General features: G+C 40.2%; 1 protein-coding gene across 1 annotated transcript in view; it reads left to right on the top strand.

The window, feature by feature from the left end:
* The first annotated feature begins 18,615 nt into the window (after positions 1-18,615).
* Positions 18,616-24,974, top strand: part of WDR44 (WD repeat domain 44) — a 146,875-nt gene continuing 140,516 nt past the window's right edge. Inside the window, exon 1 of the mRNA XM_006168268.3 lies at positions 18,616-18,794. Coding sequence (XP_006168330.1) covers positions 18,718-18,794 — 77 coding nt within the window. The 5' untranslated portion in view covers positions 18,616-18,717. The remainder of the gene's footprint in view (positions 18,795-24,974) is intronic.

Here is a 24,974-nt window from a genome sequence, read left to right as displayed (position 1 = left end):
CCAGGAGGAGATTGGAGGAGAAAGGATTGCGGCATAGCCATGTGAGCACATGCACCCTATAGCAAAGACAAAAATAAAGAAAGCCAGGGTACAAAAAGAGTTGGAATACATATCAACAAACTCGTAGACTAAAACTTCCTAATTTCAGGACTTAAGGAGTGAGCACTTTGTTCTTTCATTGAAAGCTCTATGGGGAGACCAGCAGAAGGCATAATGGCTATATCGCTGGACTCCCACATAGTCGATCACAGTTCGAGTCCTGAACCCAGCAGCTTCAAACTCACGCCAGACGTGTGTGTGTGTGTGTGTGTGTGTGTGTGCATGCCCAAAATCCTGAGAGGAGAATGGAGGAGAAGGGACTGCAGCATGGCCATCCCCCTAGGGGGTGATTTCTCACATTCTGTCTCTCTATATCTGTTTCTCCAGTGAGCACAGGTGCCCTGTAGCAAAAATGTCTCTTAAAAAAAAAAAAAAAAAAAAGCTCCATGGGCAGATGCAGTGAAAAGAACCTCCTGGATACCCTTTATCTGACTAATTTTCCTTCACCAACTGGCTTTTTCAATCTATTCCAGAAAACAACTAAACCTAAAGTACTGAGAGAAAAAATTTGGAGAAAAACTACTTACATTTGTAGTAAAGTATTGCTCAACTCTGCATGGGTAAAACTAACTGTTATCTGACTAATTTTCCTTCACCAACTGGCTTTTTCAATCTATTCCAGAAAACAACTAAACCTAAAGTACTGAGAGAAAAAATTTGGAGAAAAACTACTTACATTTGTAGTAAAGTATTGCTCAACTCTGCATGGGTAAAACTAACAGGGTTCTTCTAGCATTCACTGTTAACACTCCCTTTAATACAGAATGACAATAGTCACTAGACCCCAAACTTGAGGCTCTAGTTTTTTAATCTTCCCTACTTCCATGCTTCCAGTCCCAGATTACAATATAGGCTTTAACTTCCTTTTCAGTCTCTCAAGGGGAAAAAGTCTTTGTTATCTAGCTTTCAACAGACACATGTTTTTGGCTTTGGAATGAGACAATACTAACTTCCTGACTACCTCTCATCACCCTCTTGGCTAGTTTCCCTCTGGCTGCTCCTAGAATGTCCTTTTTCTCTCTACCTTTTCCTCCCTGCTTGTGTTAGAAACCCTGGTCCCACACTGCTCCTGGTTTTTGCCCCCCTCCCCTGACTATAACATCCTGAATAAGCTTAAGTTTCTCTTGTCTCTTTCTAGACTCTTGCTGGCTCCTGCACTTTGCAGAAACCATCATATATGCTATACCCAGATCTCATAAGCTTCTTCCCGACCCTGACACTGGTTATCCCACCTGTTTTCTCTCTCTTTTTTTTCCCTTTTTTTCTTTTTTTTATGTATTTATTTATTTACATTCATTCACTATACATCATTACAGCAAACAAAATGAGATTTCCCATCCAGAATACACTGTAAATTGGCTCAACCAAGGGCATCACATGTTTTCTCTCTTTTCTTTCCACCCCCCCCCAAAAAAAGATTGAATTTTGATTTTTTTTTTTTACAAGTCTACCCTTAGGTATAACCCACCTCCCATGTCAGGCTGTATTTCTTTCTTTCTTAATTTCTTTCTTTTTTAAAAAAAGAATTACTTATTCACTCATTTATTTTAATTGACCAGGTAGAAGCCCCAAGGAGGAAAAAGAAGCCACCAGGTGTGCAGCTCAAACTGGGGCTGACCATGTGGGAGTGTCCAGTGCGTTAACCACCACACCACCTGCTGACCCCCAGGCTGCATTTCTTTATCTCCCTCCCAAACCTTTCCTCTCATTTCAGGATTTGGCAACACATATCTTCAAAAGCACTGCCATCACCACTAATTGCCATCAAGCATTTACAAATATTAAGATTTTTTTTATTTGTTCCATGCTCATGTGCACACATGAAAGGGAGAGACAGAGAAAATTCCCAATAGGGTCTTAATGCTATGATCCACCCTCCAGTTTCAGCCAACCCGACCCCAGATCTTGGGTACACCTGAGAGGGACCAGGCAGTGGCACAACAGTAACTCAACTGGACCCACGTGGGAAAGGTTTTGAGTACTGATATCTTGCTCCCCTCTACATGCTGGATCCGACTGGCTGAGACTGGGAGTGGATCGTAGTGTGAAGACCCTGTTGAGAGTGCATCTCTCTCTAAAGAAATAGATGATTGAACATTTTTTGAAACAAAGAAAAGAAAATCACCTGAGACATTTTTTCAAATGACCTATGTCCTCTGCCCAGGATACCTAAGATTTTTTGGCAAAACTCAAATTTGTATGGGTGGAGATTTTGGGTTGAGAATCATTGGTTTAACCAGCATTCTGCACCTGTGTTCTTTGAAACAGGTGGATTCCCTCATTTTCTTTTTTTAATGCTGTTGAACATGAGAGAGAGAAAGCACCCCTCAATAGGGCCTCATCACACTGCAGTCCTTTTTTCCTGCGGTTCTCCATCCTGTCAGGATCCTGGGCATGCAAGCATGCACCCAATGTGTTGCCACCAGGGATACTATTCAAAGCCTCAGTCGGCCATGTAGGATATGACCTTCTCTATGCAGCACTTAACTACTGTACCACAGGAGCCAGCCCTGGGTTCTTTCATTTTTTAAATGAGCATTCTTCAAAGTGAGACAATAGGAGGTGCATTTAAAATGCCCTTTGGGTCAACCAGCGGCATGGAGGTTAACCCAAAGGGATTCCATATGGCCAATTGTGTGGTTTCAGTCTCAGACTCAGTGGCTTGAAAAACACACCAGGTGCATGTGCATGCATGCCCAAAGTCCTGAGAGGAGAATGGAGAAAAGGGGATTTTGGCATGCCCATCTCCCAGAGGTGCTTTCTTACCTTCCCATGCCTTCTCTCTGTCTCTTTCTCTGTGGTGAATGCAAATCCTCTATAGCAAATTTTTTAAATAAATAAAATAAAATGTCTTTGATAAGAAAACCCATTCCTTTTACAGTGTAAGCTGAAAACCAATTTTTCCATTTCCCTCACTATACAGGTTTATAACAACATTTTCTCTATAAGACCACAAATATCCTCCACTACCATCCCAACCTTTACTCCTGGGGCAGCATTGGCTCAGCATATTACTAATTAATCACTTCTTGCCTTCTATCCCCTAATCTACAAAATAACTTTTGGATTTACAATGGGCATCCTCAGAGATCAATAGGATACAGAGTCTTTCCCAGGGCTGGTATGACACATGGCTTAGCTTCTGAGTTTCCAACATATGGAATATGACAAGAGGAGACTGGTTTTTGTTACTAGCCTCATTGACTTTCATGCCTCAGTCAAAATGATAGATGTCAAATAGCTGTATCCTAAACAACCACATACCCAAAGAAGGAAAATTTAGAATACAATTAGAGAAACCAATAGCTCCTTCTTAGACCAAGGTTATGGTTCCACAGTAGTTCAGGTTTTTTTCCTATTAGATGTTTTGTTTTGTTTTGTTTTTTTTACTTCTTTCCCTTGATTCCCTCCTTCCAGTTCCCCTGCCCCAATTGCCCACCCACCTCCCACACTGTTTCTAGTATCCACAGTTGTTCTCCATGTTTTTATACCTTCCAGTTTCTGCAATAGAGTGCAGGCATTCGGTATATGTTAAGTGGGGACATACAATACCTATCTTTCATAGTCTGGCTTGCTTCACTTAACATTAAATCTTCCATATTTGTCTGCTTTCTATCAAATGCCAGGGTCTTGTTTTTTATGGTTAAGTATTATTCTATAGCATATATGTGTCACATTTATTTCAATCCATTCATCTGTTCTTGGACATTTGGGTTGATTAAAGTAGCTCAGTTTTAAATGGATTGAAGCGCATACTTTCTAGGCAGACTAAACAGGTAACCCACACTCTCCTAGAGGAAAACATGGACTCTCACCTTCTACCCAATGTTTGATCCACTTTTGCAGTTCTCCAGCCCAGCAAGTTCTGGCCTCTACAGAACTTCCTATTAGTAAAAGTAACTCTGGCACATTATCTGACCAAGAAATACAAACAGCCCTGTTTTCAAAGACATATAACAATATATCCACGGTAATGACTAATGGCCAAATCAATATAGCCCAAAAAGTGGAATTTACATACAGTTTTACTTTTTGCCTGTAAGACCACTTCCAGAGCCAGCTGGTGGTGTGGTGGTTAAGGCCGCTGTATCCCATATGGCTGACTGTACAGTTAAAGTCTTCAACTGAGCATCTTGAAAAACGTACAGGGCACATGTATGTGCATGGCCAAAATCCAGAGAGGAGAATGGAAGAGATGGCATGGACATCACCCCCCGGGGGTGGTGGTTCTTTCTCACTTTCTCTCTTTCTCTATCTCTGTCTGGAGAGTAATGTGGCCTACAGCAAATTTAAATAAATAAATAAATAACTGTCTCCATGACAACTCCATTCGAACTTAAATCCAGAGGGACCAGCAGTTAGCGAAATGGCTATGTCACTGGACTCCCACAGTCGACCGTGGTTTGAGTACCGGACCCGGTGGCTTAAACTCACGCTGGGTGCGTGTACGTGCGTGCCCAAGATCTTGAGAGGAGAGTGGTGGAGAAGGGATTGTGGCATGGCCATCCCCCCTGGGGGTGATTTCTTGCTTTCTGTCTCTCTGTCTCTCTCTGTCTTTCTGGCGAACGCACACACTCTACAGCAAAATCCTCTCCAAAAAAAGAGAAAAAAAGTGCTTAAATCCACCTATTCAAATCCCCAAATTTCCATGGAATAGAATTGGTTATATGATAGAAGAGATGACCAACAAAATACATCCCAGTATAGTACAAGTTGAAATGATGATAAAGTCACATAGGTAGGTAGATAGATAAAAGATAGAATATATCCTTTTAAATGCATAGCTGATAATTGAGATGGTGGGAATAAGAGCCAATAAGGGCTCAACCATGGTGGTGCAGTGGTAATGTAACGTTCTGCAATTCTGAAAGTTATATGGAAGACTGGGGTTTAGTTCTCAGGTTGGCCAGTACATGCTGGGCTTGCATGCATACCCATGATCCTGGCTGACTAGAAAAGACTTGGGGGGAGGATCACTGCATGAGACACTGTTGAAGATTCTTGTCTTTCTCAATAAACAAACAAAGTTTGGGCTGGTCCTGCAGCCTAGTGGTTAAGGGAAGCAGATATCACATGGCCAACCATCGTTCAAATGCCAGCCCCAGTGGCTTGAAAAACAGGTTGGGCAAGCATGGCAGCATGCCCAAAATGGAGAAATGGGGGAGAAGGGATTGCAGTGTCACCATACCTCAATTGGGGGGTTCTCTCTATATATATCTCCCTTTCTGTGTCCCCAGCGAGCATAATGCCCTTTGGAAATTAAAAATAATTAAATAAACAATTTTTAAAAAGAAAAAGAGCCAGTAAGGCTATGTCAGCATTAATCCAAAAGAAAAAGAAAGTTCTGAAGCTGGCATTTACCTTGGGATAGCTACTGGTTCCTAGTAACCCTACAGAGTAGTTTTAATGGGCCATTTAAGAGCAAGGAACAGGGCTGGCCCTATAGCCTACTGGTTAAGGGAGCCAGAATCCATGTAACCTACTGTGGTTATAGTCTTGGATCCAGCAGATTGAAAACCACACCAGACATGTGTATGTGCCCAAAATACAGACAGGATGGAGAAATAGAGGAAAAGGATTGTGACATGATCAGATCCAATTGTAAATTCTTGCTTTCTCTCTCTCTCTCTCTCTCTCTCTCTTGTAAATACATATGCCCTCTGGCTACTGAAAAGGAAAAAAGAGCAAGGGACAAAGGTGACAGATCCCGGGGCTTGATGAAGGTTTGAAGTTGGATCAGGCACCCATCCCCCTTCTCTGCTTAAGGTCAGACTCCAAAGGATAATGGATTGGGCCAGCCAGTGGCATGGTGGTAAGAGTGGTTGGATCCGCAGCATGCCCAAAGTGGAGAAATGGGGGAGAAGGGATTGCAGTGTCACCATACCTCAATTGGGGGGTTCTCTCTATATATATCTCCCTTTCTGTGTCCCCAGCGAGCATAATGCCCTTTGGAAATTAAAAATAATTAAATAAACAATTTTTAAAAAGAAAAAGAGCCAGTAAGGCTATGTCAGCATTAATCCAAAAGAAAAAGAAAGTTCTGAAGCTGGCATTTACCTTGGGATAGCTACTGGTTCCTAGTAACCCTACAGAGTAGTTTTAATGGGCCATTTAAGAGCAAGGAACAGGGCTGGCCCTATAGCCTACTGGTTAAGGGAGCCAGAATCCATGTAACCTACTGTGGTTATAGTCTTGGATCCAGCAGATTGAAAACCACACCAGACATGTGTATGTGCCCAAAATACAGACAGGATGGAGAAATAGAGGAAAAGGATTGTGACATGATCAGATCCAATTGTAAATTCTTGCTTTCTCTCTCTCTCTCTCTCTCTCTCTCTTGTAAATACATATGCCCTCTGGCTACTGAAAAGGAAAAAAGAGCAAGGGACGAAGGTGACAGATCCCGGGGCTTGATGAAAGTTTGAAGTTGGATCAGGCACCCATCCCCCTTCTCTGCTTAAGGTCAGACTCCAAAGGATAATGGATTGGGCCAGCCAGTGGCATGGTGGTAAGAGTGGTTGGATCCCACATGGTCGACTGCATGATTTGAATTCTGGATCTGGCAGCTTAGAAACCCTGCTGGACATATGAGCATGAATGTCTAAAATTTCAAGAGAAGAATGGAAGAAAAGGAACTGCAACATGGCTATCTTGGGGAGGGGGGCTTTCTTACTTTCTCTCTCTCTTTCTCTATCTCTCTCTGGCAAAAAAAAAAAGATACAAAAGGTAATAGATGAACGGTGTGTGTGTAAAAGGTAACAGATGAACGGTGTGTGTGTGTGTGTAATTACCACCCAAAGGCAGATGGGAGCGATATGTACCATGTAAGATCCAATACCTTAACCACCACACTATCCCCTGGTCCTGTGAATTATAAATTATACTTTAATAAAACTGAAAAATGTATTTGGGATGAAAATAATTAACACTGAAAATAAGTCCAAGTTCTAAAGGCAAGCAGGTTTAGTTAGTGAAAAAAGACCACAGAAGCAGAGAATCAAATACTCCCTAACACGGCATAGGTATCAGGATTGCTGGGTTCTGAAGAATATTTTGCAAGTTAGGTTGAATTTAGGGTGTAGTAATATGGGAGTATAGGTGAAGCTAAACACTTCATATTTTAAATTTGTGTTAGTTTATTTTTTCTTTCTTCTTTATTCATAATAAAGTACATTGGCATGCACATGAGGAAGGGAGAGAGAGAAAAAGAGAGAAAGGAGCACCTCTTCTAACCTGTTGGATCTTGGGCACTCGTGTGCATGCCCAGTGTGTTTCAAGTTGACCTGGCCAGGGATTCAAACCACTGTTGCCATGTGGAATCCGGCTCTCCTTGAGCAGCACATTACCACTGTGCCATGGAGCCAGTCCAAAGGTTATTTTTCTTCCTGAATTCACTCTTTTTCTCTTTTGTTACTAACACCACACCATAATGTCCACTCCAATATTATATTTATTACCAAGTACACTCAAGGACTTCAGAAATCAAAAGACCCTTGTCAATGTATTATACTTGTTTTTACCGTAACCTACCTAGATTCATGGCTCTTAACCAGGAGAAGGAAGACAGGGGCACTTTACCCCTATAGTAGTAACAAATTATCACAAGGACAGAGACTTCAAACAGTACCAATGTGTCAGCTCACATCTCTATAAAACAGAAGTCTAGGTACAGTGTGAGTGGACTCTCTGCTCAGGGATTCACAAGGCTGAAATCAAGGAGTCATCCTGACTGTATTCTCATTTGGAGCTTGGGGTTCTCTTCAAAACTCATTCAGGCTATTGTCAAAATTCAGCTCCCTGAAGCTAATAGAACTGAGGGCCCCATTTCCTGGCTGGCCAGCAGCTGGGGGCCATTCAGCTCCTGGAGGCTGCCCACATTCCACACTGTATGGTCCCCATAGGCAGATCACAGCACAGATGTTTGCTCTCTTCCAGGCCGGTTACCGTGCATTTCTCTGACTTCTTTCCCACCAGCCAACGAAAACTCTGCTTTTAAAGAGCTCATGTGATTAGGTAAAATCCACTATATAAACTTCCTAATCTTAAAGCCAACTGATTTGAGACTTTAATTACATCTGCAAAATCCCTTCACAGCAGCATCTAGATTAGTGTTGGACTGAATAACTTGGAGAAGGTGTGTGTACACCAGGAGCTGGGAATCTTGGGAGCCATTTTAGAATTCTGTTTACTGCAACTCCAATGTTGAGAAGTACCCATTCATATATGTTGAGATAACATATACCACAGAAAAGAAAAAGAAAAAAAAAAAAGGATATGGGTCAGCCCCATAGCCTAATGGTTAAGGGAGCCAGATTCCACATGGATGATCACAGTTCCAATCCAGTCCCAGCAGCTTGAAAAATATGCCAGGCACAAGTGTATGCATGTCTCCAAATCCCAAAAGGATGCAGAAACAGAAGCAATTACAGTATGACCACGCCTCACTGGGGTTGCTCCCTCCCTCTTTTTCTGTCTGCCTCTATCTGACAAGTACATGCACCCTCTGACAATTTCTTTTAGAGAGATTTTTGCTATAGGGTGCATGCACTTGCCAGAGAGACAGAGAGACAGAAAGTGAGAAATTGCCCCCCAGGGGGATGGCCCCACTGCCATCCCTTCTCCTCCATTCCCTTCTCAGGATTTTTAAGCATGCACACATGTATGCCTGGCATGACTTTTAAGCTGCTGAGTCCAGGACTTGAACTATGATTGACTATGTGGGAGTCCAGCGACATAACCATTATGACATCTGCTGGTTGGGCCCCCCCCCCCAGCATTTTTTTAAAAAAGGAATATAAACCAATTGCTTTAATTTTTACTTTTTGTAATATTATTATTTCAGATATTTCATTCATTCACATGACTCACTTATAACAAGCTAGTAAAACTACAGCAAAACTCTGGGGAGATAATGAAAAAATAACAGAGTAAGAGTATGACCTTAGCTGTGTCACAACTCTCAACATCTCAGCTTTCACCCTTTCTTATCCTAATGTACTTAAGAGTTCATTCAGGCTCTGGATTCATACTGACTTGGATTCAAATCCTGACCACTTAAATACTTACTAGCTGTGAAACCTTGAGCAAGTTATTTAATGCTTCTAAAGCTCAATTTCCCTACCTAAAAGATGGAGGAACCAGCAGTTAGCGTAATGGCTATGTTGCTGAACTCCCATGTAGCCGACCACGGTTCACGTCCGGGACCTGATGGCTTAAACTCATGCTGGGCGCATGTGCGTGCATGCTCAAGATCCCGAGAAGAGAATGGAGGAGAAGGGATTGTGGCGTGGCCATCCTCCCCGGGGGGTGATTTCTCACTTTCTATCTCTCTGTCTCTCTATTTCTGGCAAGCGCACGAGCCCTATAGCTAAAACCTCTCAAAAAAAAAAAAAAGATGGAGATAATATCAATAGTAGCATTTTCCTTCTATAGTGTATGGACTAAGCAAAATAATATATTTAAATTATTTAACATAGTGCCTGGCACCTAGAAAGAAATAATTTGATTATAGTAACTATTATTATCATTAAATGAGATAATAGATGAAACTTTCTGAATGTATGAAGAGTTATTCTAATATGACATATTTTCATTAGGTACACACACAGAGAACATACTTATTACATATTTATCTAATGTACTGCCTTAATTATGCAGTTGAAATTCCCATTTATCTCTGTCCCTAAATACATTCAGTATAGACATATCAGCATATGCTCCCAAGATAAAATATAGGGACTCAATAACCACTTTTTTTGTTTTTACTATAGGATGCATGCACTGACCAGAGACAGAGACAGAAAGAGAGGGAAAGCAATAAATCCCCCTCCCCCCTCCAGGGGATGGCCATGTTGCAATTCCTTCTTCATCATTTTCCTCTTGGAATGTTGGGCATGCATGCATAAGTGCCTGGTGTGAGTTTCAAGCCACCAGGTCTGGAATTTGAACAACAGAGTTGGCTATGTGGAATCCAGCTGCCTTTAACTCCACACCACCTGCTCCTCCTCCCTCCAATCGATAACCATTTTAAGTAGATGAAAGGTTTTATATGGACATAGTAACAGAATTATAACCAGTGAACAGAAATTACAGAAATACAGATTTGGGCTAAATAAAATTTGAAGAAGATTGTTAACATTTGAGGTTATAAAAAATTCTGGTAAATAGAAAGTTCCATTTCCTTGATTGACTAATGGAGACATTTGCAGAAGGACGAGATAGGAAGTTTGCACTAGTGATCTTTAAAGGACCTTCACTCTCCAGATATAATCACATTGAGGATTAGGTTTCAAAATACAAATTTTGAAGGGAAACAAACATTCGGTCTATGACACCGTGAAATTGTAGTTATAGCTGTGGAGTGTGTGTGTCTGTGAGTGTGTTAGCCTGGTGATTGATCTTTCTATATTAATGTCTTTCATTAGATTATGTTTAGCAATTAAAAAATATATACATAATGATGCCACTAGAGGGGGAGGAGGGACAAAAGATGTTTTCAGATGGTCACCCAGAAGCATAAAGGTCTTATGCTTTTATCTCTCTTTAGATTGTAAAAGTGGCCTGATGATCATCTTGAAAAACAAAGTTATGCTTAGTTCACATTATTAAAGTGTTTCTAATGTATTACCTTCTTCTTAAAGCTCCACATTAGTCCATCATTTCACAGTTGCTTCACAAATTACCAAGACTTATCCTCTTTATGTGTAAGGCCTACAGTGCAGGAAAAAAAAAATGTCTTTTTACTGGTAGACAAATTACATTCCAAGATTTGTTCTGTGGGTGGTTCTTCAAGTTCAGCTTCTCAGTGGCACTTACTGAACTGGTTCAGGAACTAAGTGTGACACATACTTTCGTCTCAGGACTCACAGTCATGCACTATGCTAGAAATGAATCTTGGGTTTTAATTTTTTATGTAAATCTACCTAATATATGAAAAGTGATATATTTTCTTTTAGTATTTTCTCCTTGTTCATAAAGTAAGACATATTCACTGTAGAAAATTTAATCATTACACAAAGATACAAATAAAGGTCCAATCTTTTACTATTATTCTTTGTAACTGTTTTCTGGAATTCTCTATACACACACAAAAAAGTGATTTTATGTGAATGGTATTATTCCATATGCAGTATTGTGTGATATGTGCTTTCATTTAACACATCAAGAGGTCTTGTTTATGTCAATGGCTGTTTAATAATTTATGGTAAGCATGTTGTTCCTATCTGCTGATAAACTTTTCTTAGAAAAACCATGCATTGCATACTCCATGCAGTCCTAGTGAGGAAGATAATCATCATAATCCCTCTCTACTTGGTGTGTGGCAGGGAAGTCAGCTGACCCTGGCCTGACAAAGGACTGTTCCCTGTGCCGCTAATATCACAGGCTTCCTAAGACCATCAGTATGCTCCCTGCATAAGAACCAGGAGAGAAACTCTCATGTCCTTTAGGATTGAAAATTATTAAGATACTAAAAGCTGAAGTTCCTTGCAGCCATCTTTATTAACTACAAGAAGGAAGCTGTCTACAATAGGAAAAGGGAAGCCAAAGTACAAAAAGAAGCAGAGATAAGCAAAGACGAGAAATGGACAGAAAAAGAAAGTATTAATATGTCTTGGGCCTGGATCCAGCCATCCCTAAAGCAACCACATATAGCCTACAGTCAGTCCCACTCTAAGGTGATACATGCATTCCTAAAAATCACTCTATTATGTGAAATTGTTCGATAAAAACCACGGCTAATGGGGAAAATGGGACTAAAGGTATACAGCATATTCAAAACTTCATCAATGATATCAACCTAATCAAAATGGTAGCACAGGTTTACACATGTCAAATCATTGGGAGATGTAGATAGATAGATAGATAGATAGATAGATAGATAGATAGATAGATATTACAATAAATATGGCACTTTATTTTAAAAAGACCTAAAGTTGGTGGAAGTGGGTATAAAAAGAGTTGCAGTTGTGAGTTATGGTGAATAGGTAGCAAGAGGGTTATCTGAAGTCAGACAGAAAGTTGTAATACCAGATATGGATGGGGGGGTTTTACAACGCACATAATGTGGGTCAGCAGGTGACATGATGGTTGAGGCACTGGAATCTCACATCGCCCACCATGATTCAAGTTCCACACCTGACAGCTTGAAAATCACACCAGGCATGTGGGCGTGTGTACCCTAAATTCTGAGAGGAAAATGAAGGAGAAGGGGTTGTGATGTGGCCATCCCCCTGGGGAGTGGCTTCTCACTTTCCCTCTCACTGTCTCTTTCTCTGGAGAGCCCACATGCCCTATGGCAAAAATCTTAAAACACATGTACATGTGCGCACGCACACAGATAATGAACTAAGATAGCTTGTAGATGTTTGAGAGTATGTGTATGCATTTTGTGTATTCCTAATTGGCTTGATTCATCTGGGTGTAATTTTCTGCTTTCACCTAGTGTTTCTAGATGGTGAAGTCGTATAAGCAACTGCAAAATTTACCTTAAGCTCAATATGTTCTCTAAGATGTTAATCACAATAGAACAAACAAATGTAATACCAGTCTATATTTGATTGTGCAAGCTAATAAATTATCTTTTTCTATTGAAGATAATTCTGGCTAGCTTTCTTTGAGAGTCCTGAACACTAGTACTTGAGTATGTAACACTCCATTATGTAATAATAACACATTTGAAATCTCAGGCTGGCATTCCTATGTCTCTTAATACATTTCAAGACTATCAGTTTTTGTGTGCTCAGTGGTTGAAGATTCATTTTAATATTAACATAAACTAACCATCATTAAAAAGGTAGAATGGTTGACCCTGGCTACGAAAAATAAAGGACTTCAAAGTCAAGAAGTGATTTTTTAAAATTATTACTATTATAATCTGTAATACAACTGACCTTTCAAAGAGATAATTAAGGGTTGATAATTATAGAATTTTATCCTGGTCATGACAAGTTTTGCCCAGTTTCAGAATGATTGTTTTCACGGATTCTGACATTTCAAAATCCATAAAAACTCTCACAGAAATTAAAATATATTATCTTTTCATGTCAATAGTGTCTCAAATCACTTATCTCTAGCCATTAAAATGTTTTTCTTGGGGCCAGCAGTTAGCATAATGGCTATGTCGCTGAACTCCCATGTAGCTGACCGTGGTTCACGTCCCAGACACAGTGGCTTAAACTCATGCCAGGTGCACGTGCGTGCATGCCCAAGATCCCGAAAGAAGAATGGAGGAGAAGGGATTGTGGCATAGCCATACCCCCTGGGGGGTGATTTCTTGCTTTCTGTCTCTCTGTCTCTCTCTGTCTGTCTGGTGAGCGCACGCGCCCTATAGCAAAAACCTCTCCAAAAAAAGAAAAATGTTTTTCTTAAATGAAAAAAAGGCTACATGCATTACTATTTATAGTCACTCGTCATTTAAGATGGGGACACATTCTGAGAAATGCATCATTAGATGATTCTATCACTGTATAGATACCTTAGAGTATACTTACACAGGTGTAGATGGCATAGTCTACTACACGGATAGGCTATATGGTATAGTTGAGTGAACGTGACAGTCTAGGACATTACTGTATACTTTATAAACACTGCATACTCAGGCTACACTAAATTTATAAAAATGCTTTTCTTCCTTTAATAATAAATTAGCCTTACTGTAACTTTTTACTTTATAAACTTTTTAATTTTGTAAACTTTTTTATTCTTTTGTAATAACACTGAGCTTAAAACACAAACACATTGTAAAGCTGTACAAAAACATTTTTTTCTTTATATACTTTTTTTTAATTGCCAAAGGATGCATGAACTTACCAGAAGGAACAAAGGAGAGATGGAGAGAGAGGAAGAGAGAGAAAGCAGCACTAAATGGGGTATGATCATGCCACAATCTCTTCTCCATCCCTCCATCCTGTAGGGATTTTGGGTAATGCATGTACATGTGCCCACAGCGTTTTTCTAGCTACTAGGACTGGTATTTGAAGCAGTCAGCCAGGCGGGATCTGGCTCCCTAAATCACTAGGTCATGGAGCTGGTCCTTATATATACTTATTCTATAAGCTTTTTCTATTTAAATTTTTTTCACTTTAACTTTTAAAAAACTAAGACCCAAACATGCACATTGGCCTTGGCCTACATAGGGTCAGGATCATCAATATCATCCTTCTACCTCCAAATCTTGTCCCACTGGAAGGACCATGATGAACCAAATGATACAAGATTAAATCAAGCAGAAGAGAAAATTATGCAGTCATGAACATGTGAGGTTACTGCTGGTATAACATGGCATATTATTTGACAGTAAATCTTTTTCTCATATAAGTAGAAGGTTGATAAAATAAGGATAAAAGTACAATATCATAAATACATCAACCAGTAACACAGTCATTTCTTATTATCAAGTATTATGTACTGCATATAATTGTACTGTTATACTTTCATGTGACTAGCAGAGTAGGTTTATTTATGTCGGCATCACAACAAACAAATGAATAATGTGTTGTACTACACTATGATGGCTATGACGCCACCCACAAATAGGGATTTTTTTTCAGATCCATTATAATTTTATGTGGTCTGTAAATGACCAAAATGTCATTATACAGAGTGTGACTGTACTTGGAACACAGAAATCCTGCTTTATTACCCGTGGGTTCAGGAGAAAATTTGCCCGAAGGATACTGCTTTTGTATTATTCTTGCCAAGAGGAGAGAGCAACCATCCCACAGACAAGTTGTATCATAAGGTAGCTATGACCCTTAGGTTTTGGAGAGCAGAGTTTTTTTGCTATACAAATAAGGAAGTTAGTCAAGCATAAAAATTTTCCATAAATCCACTGTGATCATAGACCTGGATGATTTTTATAGTCATTGTTAATGAGCCGGCCGGAAAGTTTCTATTTTTATTTTTATCTATCTGTGTGATTTTGCAGCATCAAATGATTCTATAGTAAAACTAGTTCTAATAATCATTTAACTCGAGGATATTTTTGGTTCTGAGGTACCCTAGAAAATAGTATCCAACAGACCAATGACTGGCAAAATTATTCTGTGAAGAGCCTGATAGTATTTTACACTTTGCAGGTCATATAGTTTCTTTTCCAATTACTAAATTCTGCAGTGAAAGCGACCATATATTGGGTTGTCAGGAAAGTCATGACCTAATATAATACATAAATAAATTGGCCTAGCTGTGTTCCAATAAAATTTTATTTACAAAAACAGCATTGGGACAGATTTGTTAAGTGGGCCATAATTTGTCCATTTCCGCTTAGGACCAATACTTTTCCATTTCTTTTATTTTTCCTATGAAGCCTTAAGGTAGTCTCTGTAGATTCAGAAAAGGCCCAGCAAGCAAGGACTTGAACTACCTCTACTTCAAATAGAACACTTTTTACTTTTTATGATACATGGACTTTCGCATGAAATTAGGTTTGATTAAAGGGTTCCAATTTTTGACATCTTTAAAAATGATGATGGCTGGTTTGCCTATTTGTTTTAATGTTTCTAGCAATCTACTTTTTCATACAATTAATAAAAACCATTTAAATAGACAGTTTAAATAGCTCTAAAAATGTTATTAGCTTATCATTCCTATCCCATTTTGACTTTTTCTAAGTATAATGTTTAAGGTACCTTAAAAGGTCCAAGAGAGGTGGTATGGTATAAGAAAAAGAGCAGAAAACTAGAATTCCATGTTTCTCTCCATTGCTAGATTGTAAGCTTCTGGAAGCCAGGAAGTAAGTTGTCTGCTCTTTGAGTTGTGTTCAACACCTAGAACAGTTCATGATACCAGATTAGTACATTTTCACTGAATTAAATGGCTGGTCTCCACACATAGACTTTAAAAATATATAGTTTTTGTTTAATATACAGAAGAGTTAATACTTCTACTATATACAGAAAGCTAACTTTACTTTTATAGGAAATGAATTCTCTATAACTAAGAAGAAAGTTAATTTAGGCAGTTGTATCTTTGTATATCTTTCCACAAATATATGTTCCTATATCTTATATTTTTCTATGACCCATAAAGAAAAAAGCCCATCTTGGGACCAGCAGATGGTGTAATTGGTATGTTGCTGGACTCCCACATAGTTGACTGCAGTTGGAGTCCCAGACCTGGTGGCTTGAAACTCACTCCAGGCACGAGTGCATGTGTGCCCAAAATCCTGAGAGCAGAATGGAGGAGAAGGGATTGCAGCATGGCCAATTCCCCTGGGGGGTGATTTCTTGCTTTCTGTCTCTCTGGTGAGCACAAGCGCCCTATAGCAAAAATATCTCCCCCCTCCCCCCTAAAAAAATCTCACTGGGCATGTGTACTTGCATGCCTGCCCATGATCCTGAAAGGAAAATGGAGGAAAAAAGATTGCAGTGTGGCCATACCTTGCTGGGGGGTGATTTCTCACTTTCTGTCTCTCTGTCTCACTCTGTCTCTCCGACAAGTGCACACCCCCTATAGCAAAAATCCACTCTTTAAAAAAGAAGAAGAAGAAGAAGAAGAAGAAGAAGAAGAAGAAGAAGAAGAAGAAGAGGAAGGAAGAAAGAAAGAAAGGAAGAAAGAAAGAAAAGAAGAAAGTCCATCTTTCACAGTAAGCACAAACATTTAAAAGAGTTACTTTGTCACCCATTTTTATACCTAGGAAATTAACATACTTAAGACATAAAACCTAATGATTATTAGCCTTTGACAAAAGTCAACCCCTCATAAGGATCTATAATTCTGATATCCAAAAAGGTCTAAAAGTCAAATTTTTGTTTTTTAGTAATTTATTTTTCAGTCAAATTGATCTCCTAAACTTATTTGGCCATAGTATCTGACCTGAACTAAATGAGGCTATTTACTGGTAAAGTATTTACTTACCCCATATGAACAATCATACATTTCACTGCACTTAATATATGTACCTATGCAGTGTTTTCTCTAAATCCCCTGAAGTGTTACAGTATAAACAGTATAGGGGCAGCTGGTTTTACATAAGTCCACCAGACCACGCCATACATTGTTTGGGTTGCTTTACATGAGATCTAGAGTTCCATAGCAGACTCTCTGAGGTCATGTCTCTGGCTACAACTCAGTGCTTTCTGTTGCCATTTTAAATAATAGTTGAGGCTGCACAAACAGCTCAAAGAGTCTGCCTATCACAGTATCAACGGGAGACATACATGTGTTTTGTGCTCATATTAAAAGTTAGTGTCATCACTGTGGTCAATAACTATGTTTAAGAAAGAATGTCTCAGGCTGGCCAGGCAGACTGGTGGTAAAGGTGGCTAGATGCCACATGACCAACTTCTAGTTCCAGTCCTGGACCCAGCTTGGAACCTGCACCTGGCACCTGTACAAAATCTAGGAGAACAGAGAAAGGATTGCAGCATGGTCATTCCCAGGGTGGTGGAAGGAGTGGGGGCATGGAGGCGTGTGGGTGTAGGGGGAATGAGGGGAGTGGGAAGGGGCTGTGTGATTTCTCACATTCCCTGTCTGCTGAGCAAACATCTTGATTTCTTTTCAAAAGTATCTTTCTATTTTCATCACTGGACATTGGAAAGTTGAGGATCAGAATGAAGTTACTAGCTTTTAGTCTTTCAACAGTATCTCCTCCTATATATTTACCCCTTGGTTGAGGCACATCTTGGGCAGTATGTAAGAATTTCTCTCGCATTAAGAGCGGGCAGTGTGTGGAGAAAAAGTAACGGGAGGCCTTATACTGGCTCAGTTCCAGCAATAAATTCATCACTGCACGGAACTGGTATACTCCTCGCCCATCTCTCACAGCCCCCACTCTCTGGGCGGCAGGATCGTATCTAGTAATTTCAACGAGGGGATCTTGGAGTAGACGGGACGGTTTATTCTGTGAAGCTAGAGGTGGTGGAGCCGCCGAAGCCTAGGGTGAAATATTCTGGGCTTGCCATAGTAGACGTTAATATAAACCAAAATGCACACACCAACGTTTCCCGACAGCATTTCCTCACAAGAATAAACGCAGCCTCGAAAGTGTTCTTCACAAAATTCAGTTTTTCGAAACTGCGGAGTTTCCGGGTAAGACGTTCGGCCCGACCCCACCTTGGCCAGGCAGGCGGGCGCCCTCAGAGCTTGGGCACCGCGCTGCTCCTGCGCAGGCCCTAGACTCCTCCCTTTAGGAGACACACCCCCTCCCTTCTTGGCTACTTCCGGCCCCTACTGAACGCCCTCAACGCGCTTGCGCCATTTTGATAGGCTTCTCCGGTAGAAGTAATCAGAGCGCTGCCTCTCTGGAACCGCCTTCGCCACCTCTTCGCTCCGCCCACGCTCTACCGTTCCCTCCCGAAATCTCGCGACGGTAGGTGCGCGTCGCTCTTTTGCGGGCAACTAGCTCTCCCAGCTGCTGTAATTGCTGCTGCAGGAGAAATTGGAGCTGGTGTCGCCGGCGCGCCCGCCCTCCCCCACTGAGAAGAGCCACCGCCTCTTCTCCGGCTCTCCTTATACACCTATCGCTGGGCGCGGCGGGCGCGGCGGCAGCGACCCACACTGGACCCACCGCCGGACCCCCCCCCCCCCCAGTTTCGCCGGGGTGGAGGACGACGAGGAGGAGACAAGAGTCACCCTTCAGGCGGCGCCGGCCCCCTCAGCCGCGGGTGTGTCCTATAAATGGCGTCGGAAAGCGACACGGAGGAATTCTATGATGCCCCTGAAGATGTACACCTAGGGGGCGGCTACCCCGTAGGGGAAGTAGCTGTGGCCCAGAAGCGGCATCCCAGTCTCCTGGCTGCTTCCGTGGCTCCCCCCTCCACCCCTCCGTGGTCCCACTGTGTCCCGCACCGCTGTTCCTCTCTCCAGCACTTGAGAACCCAGACGTGGGGCGCTTGTTAGGACCGGGTGAGTTGGAGGAGGGGGAATCGCCCACCCTAGACACCTTCACCCCCTTCTCTGGTGAACAGCCCCAAAGGCTCTCTCTAGGAGCCCCTTTCTTGGCTTCTTCAGGCTCTGCGGGATGGGACAGCTGACGTGTTTGAGAGCGGATTAGTATTTGTGGGGTGCACAGTTTATCTTTCGAACACCCGTTTTGGCCTCGAGGACCTTAGATTAAGGGAGCAGTTAACAGGAGAAATTGAACTTGCAGGTTTTGTCTTTTTACCGCTAACTTACCTACTCGTTTCAGAGGTGGTTGTAACTCTCCCCTGTCTGCCGTCCTATTTTTTTTTTTTTTTTCCTGCGCAGAATGAAAAGGAGCGAGGGAAAGGTTGTGTGTTTACTTAAGAAAGTCCTCTAGCTGATGAACTCTAGATCAATCATCGGTGTATTATTAAAATAGCACCTTACCGTGAGGCAAAGGAAGTCGAAGGACAAGTCCTTACCATTAGGGACAATGCGGTCTAGAAAGGTAGCCGGGCAGAAACGTACACAGCCGACTACAGACACACAAACAAGTGCTGAGTAATCTGGTGGTTGGAAGGAGAGCCCCAGCTTTGTGCTCTTTATCTAATTCTGCAAGATGTTTTATTGCTGATTAATATGGGTGATTCTGAGTAGGAAGTATAGTAGTTGGAATGCTACTTTTGACTAGGACTTCCCTTATTTATTACCCACTCCCTCACTGTTCAAAGTGGGAATAATGCTTAAAACGATTTCACTGAACTCTTCTATGGTTGTGTGTGCAGCTACAGACAGTGAAATGTATTTTCATGCTGTAAGAACTTGAGAGTTGGCAGAATATACATGTTAGTTGTGTAAAGTGTTGACACAGTTTTGGGAGTTCAACTACCTTCACTTCTGCTTACCTCGGAGAAGATATACCCTGTTTGATGGGAATACAGTTATCTATACATTTTAGAAGTCATTATAAAACCTGATGTATACATTATACACAGTATATACCAGAAAAGTAAAAGCAACAAAGTCAGAAAGAAACGTAAAATGGTAGATTGCAGGTGTGTGTGTTTCTACCAACCTTTATATCATTATTGTGGAATTGTGACAGTGACCAGTCTTGAAATGGCACTGAGTTTCCTACAAGCTCAGTATTTGAGACAATTTCGTATCTATAGAGTATAGGGTAGAAAACAATTTGAATTTACAAGTATATTGGATTCCCTTCAAATTAATTTCTTAATGTTTGGTTTGGTTTTTCCCTTCGAAGTAATGAACTGTCAGTTCAGGTTAAAAAACCAAATTCTTTAGTACTTTTATGTGTGTGTATTGGAGCGAGGGAGGGAGATAATCAGTTCACACGATTACCAATTTACAGCTATGTGACTATTGTTCCTTTTCATAGAATAAAACAAGTTTGATTTCAAAGGACAGTTAAGTTACATTAAGACTTTGCAAACTGTCTAGTTTAGTACCTGGCACAAAGTGTTCAAATGTTCACTTCCTTCTCTTTCCTTTCTTGGCAAAAGCAAATTTTTAAACTTTTCACAGTGCTTACTTTAGGAAGGAGTATACAAAACTTGGAGCTATTTTGCTTATCTAAACTGGGTGAGTCATTTTGATAAAATTGATCGCTCTTCCCCTATGGGAAAATGTAGCTTCCCAAGAAAAGTCTTTTGGGGACCCAGCTTTCTCATTGTAACTGTATCCTGCCCAAGTACTGAGCTAGTTGAGCTCTAAGGATAAAACTGGAGGGTCTGTTGGTGAACTTCACAGCTTGGTGCTTTGTTAGTGAGAGTATTTGGAAGAGAATAGACTCATCTGAAGAATTACATCTAAAAAGACCTAGCAGTACGGAGAGAACAGAAAAAGGTAGGCATCATTTACATTTTTCCTCTATCCCTTGTGGCAGGTTTTGTCATTTGCATAAGGTAATTTGTACAGACTTGACTGGGCTACCAACAACCTGTAAATGCAGTGAGAAATCCTTGATTTGTGGAGACAGATGGTTTCTCTAGATATTAGCTATCAGAAATATTTTCTGTCCCTTGATATGTAGTGGCACACATACAAACTCTTAAGGGGTTAATAATGGGTCATCGGAAAAGCAAAAATGTATCGGGGCTTTTCCAGGGACCCAGTAGATCAAAGTTGGACACTTTAAGGAATATTCCTTGCTGTTGTGTGTTTGGGAGTACACAGGCCATTTCACCAAATTGTAAACTTGAGTAGACAATTGAGAGTTAATCATGTTTTCTTAATCAGCAAAATCCAAATACAAAACTGATTTATTTCTTGCATTTCCCTTCCAGTGATGTCTTCAGCTTTGCTAATCTATTGTTGAAAGCAAATTTTATAAGTTAAAAATTAGTCCAGATTTTTACAGAATATTTTTTATTCCAATACAGCCTACATTTTCCATAGTTAGCAGATCAGTTCCACTTGCATAACTTTGCAATATATATGACATTTATAATGCTTTATTTTGACTGATATTTTAGGTCAGTTTTTTATTATCTACATTTTTGGTGAACCTTAGGCTCACAGGGATTATAAATTGTCCTAGGAAACACGGCTTGGAAATAGCAGAGCTGAAGTTTGAAACCAGCTCTTTAGGCTCCTGGTTTAGTGTTTTTTTTTTTTTTTTTCCAAGTACATAATAGCTTGCTCACTACTGTGTGTGGAGGAGAGAGTGAGGAGATATCCTCCCCCCAGTAGATTCTGGAGTATAAAATGCTTTAGAACTAACTTGCTGAATTGAGCTGATGGACTGTTGAAAACCAACAGCCCAAACTTTTCTGTTCTCTTATCTAGAAATTCCCACTTTCTCGAATGTGTTTTTGTTTTGTCAGATAGGACTTTTATAAGATCACAGCTTGTAACTAGAAGAGATATCTAGTTAAACTCCTTCATATGAAATGTGAAAACTGAAGTCCAAAGAGGGAAAGTAGTGACTTGTCCAAGGTCCCACAGCAAATTAATGGCAAAGATAGGACCTAGAACCTGGATCAGTTTAACATTTTAGTGTTTGTTTTTTCACCATGCTGTCTATTGATAGAGCAGGAAAGGGAGGAGGAACTGTGGTATAGTAGAAAACAGCCCTGGACTGTGAGTCACTTCATTTCCTCATCTTTAAATCGAAGAGATTATACACTCTTGAGAACCCTTCCAACTCTAAATGCCTATTTTATTGAAGTCTAATAGTGTGCTTTTGTTGTTAAGCTTTTGTTCTTTGGAAATCTTTCCATGTTTTTTTAAACTTTTCAGTTTAACAAATTTATGTGTTTGACACATGCTGAAGACCCATAGATTTGAAGTTTAGTATTTACTAGATAAATTATATACTGAGACAAATGTCCTTGCTAACTTGTGTGGTTTATATCTACACATACTAAAGTAGAAAGGGACTGGAGATCATTTAGCTCATGTCCTCACATTTAACTGAAAGTGAAACCTACGCTTAAAGTGGGGAAGTGACTGACACATTGCTGATTAGTGGCAGACTTGGAACTAGAATGCAAGCCTCTTGACTCCTCGTTTCATGCTACTATGTCTGCAGAAGGAGTAAGGTATCACTGAGTATCCCTGCTGTAGGTTTCTGGGCACCCTGTTAGCTGGGTTCTCAGGGTACCACTACTGACTATTTTAACTGTTTCTTCATGCCTGTGTGTCAGAAGACATTGATAATTATAGGTAGGATTTAGACTTTTTATAAAACAAAAATTCATTTATTTTATTTGTTATTTATATTTTTAATTTGACCAAAGAGAGAGAGAGAAAGGGAAAGTGAAAAGGCAAGCCACCAGGTCTGGGACTTGAACTGCAGTCAGCCATGTGGGCCAACACCTCAACCACCACTCCACCTACCAGCCCCTAGGATCCTAATTTTTGCTTACAGATTTTTCTCAAGTCAGAATGAAAAATGGTGGCAGGATAAATTATCTAAAAACACTGATTGTCACTTGTCTTATTTTTAGGGGTCTAGCTAGTGTTAACTGCACTCTACCATGTTTAGATTGGAGTAAAGGCAAAATTTTGTTTAAGTCATGGAAACTGAGATCAACTTTCCTGAAGAATTACTGGGTCTAAAAACCAAAAAAAATTACATAGCTGCTTTTCTTGAAAACTCAGTTTCACTTGGGGCTGCTAGGTGGTATGGTGGTTAAAGGCCCTGGACTCTCACATAGCCCACCACAGTTTGAGTCCTGGACCTGGAAATTTGCCCCCCCTCCATTCTCTGGTCAAAATAAAATAAGTAAGTAAATAAACTGAAATTAAAAGAAATTCTTTAAAAAGACCCCAGCTTTTCATATAGGCATCTGAAACATTTCTCTCTGAAAATTAATACAAGTTTTAATTTTAAAATATATGTGCGAGAAGAATGACTTTAGAAAAGTTTCCTTAAAATGGCTGTTTTTTTAAAAAATTTATGTTTATTTTACATTCCATCACTGTATCATTACATATACAAAATAATTTTTTGAGTTTGCTTTTAATCATAGATTATATTTGGTCATGGACTATATTTGATAGTCCTTGAATTTATGGATTGCTAGAAATACATTTATAAATGTTGTTTTATCCCACTCATATAATATTGAAGTGGGGGAGAAACCTTCTATTCATTAGTAAATTAAAGTTTTGTTTTGTTTTGTTTTGTTTTGAGAGGTTTTTGCTATAGGGGCATGTACGCTCACCAGAAAGAGAGACAGAAAGTGAGAAATTACCCCCCAAGGGGGATGGCCATGCCACAATCCCTTCTCCATTCTCCTCTTGGGAACTTGGGCACACATGCACATTGCGCCCCGTGTGAGTTTAAGCCACTGGGTATGAGACTCGAACCACCGTCCACTACATGGGAATCTAGCGATGTAGCCATTATGCCATCTGCTGGTCCCTCAAGTTCGACCTACAACTGTCAATTGGTGACTTATAAATTTGGGGGCTTATTTTGAATTTGTACCTCATATAAATCGAAAACTATTCTGAACTTGTGATAACCTGTTTTATAAAATAAAGTAGATAAAATTTGACTTTTAAAATTGTTTAAAATACAGATTTATAATGTGAAATTCATTTCTGGTTTTATAGTATAGAAAATAATTCTATGTCAGTATTTGACACTTATTGTATAACCTTGACATTACATAATACTCCTTGTGCTCTCTTGAGTTCATTGTCAGGACTTAGACAAACTCAGGTGAATTCATCAAGCAAGCTCCTTGAAAAGTCTGTTTCCTCATACTCTGCCTACAGTTTTGTTCCTTACTTCCTAGGATGGTAGTAGAGGTGGAGGAAGGGAGGAAGGGGAGATCATGGAAGTTATTTGTAGTGATGGAGGTAAAAGAAGTAAAGATAGCTTCAGTAGCTGGTATAGAGATCCAATATTGGCTGCTTCCAGGCTGCCCCAGGCTGCTTCCTGGGGCATGGATAACTGAGATAAGAAAAATCCCACCATTTATTTATTTATTTTTTGGGGGGAGAGATTTTTTTCTGTTGGGCGTATATGCCCCCAGAAAGACAGAGAGAGACAGAAAGAGAAATCATCTCCCAGGGGGGGTGGCTACACAATACCTTCTCCTCCATTCTCCTCTCAGGATCCTGGGCACACACTCATAAGCGCCCGGCATGAGTTTAAGCTACCAGGTCCAGGACTTGAACCACAGTTGACTACATGGGAGTCCAGAGACATAGCCATCATGTTATCTGCTGTTTCTTTCACCATTTATTATGCTTTGCTTTATTTATTTAAAAATTTATTTTTTAGCATTACTTGCTTTATTTTGAATACTTTTAAAACATTTATTTTATGAGCAAAAGAGACAGGTATCCTCAACAGGGTCTTTATACCATGATCCCCCCCCAGCCTAACCCAGCCCAGATTGTGGGCATGTGTGTACCCAGTGTGTAGACTCAAGATGCAAGCCTGGTACCATCCCATGTGGGTGCAACATCTCACTGCTGTTCCATTCCCTGCCCCCCCTTTTTTCTTTTTCTTTTCTTTCTTTCTTTTTTTTTTTTTTTTTTTTTTTTTTTTT

The sequence above is a fragment of the Tupaia chinensis genome, unplaced genomic scaffold, assembly GCF_000334495.1.
Source record: "Tupaia chinensis unplaced genomic scaffold, TupChi_1.0 Scaffold145659_1, whole genome shotgun sequence".
NCBI classification, from domain to species: domain Eukaryota; kingdom Metazoa; phylum Chordata; class Mammalia; order Scandentia; family Tupaiidae; genus Tupaia; species Tupaia belangeri.
The sequence above is the reverse complement of the archived record's forward strand: the minus strand, read 5'-3'. Positions and strand labels throughout refer to the sequence as shown.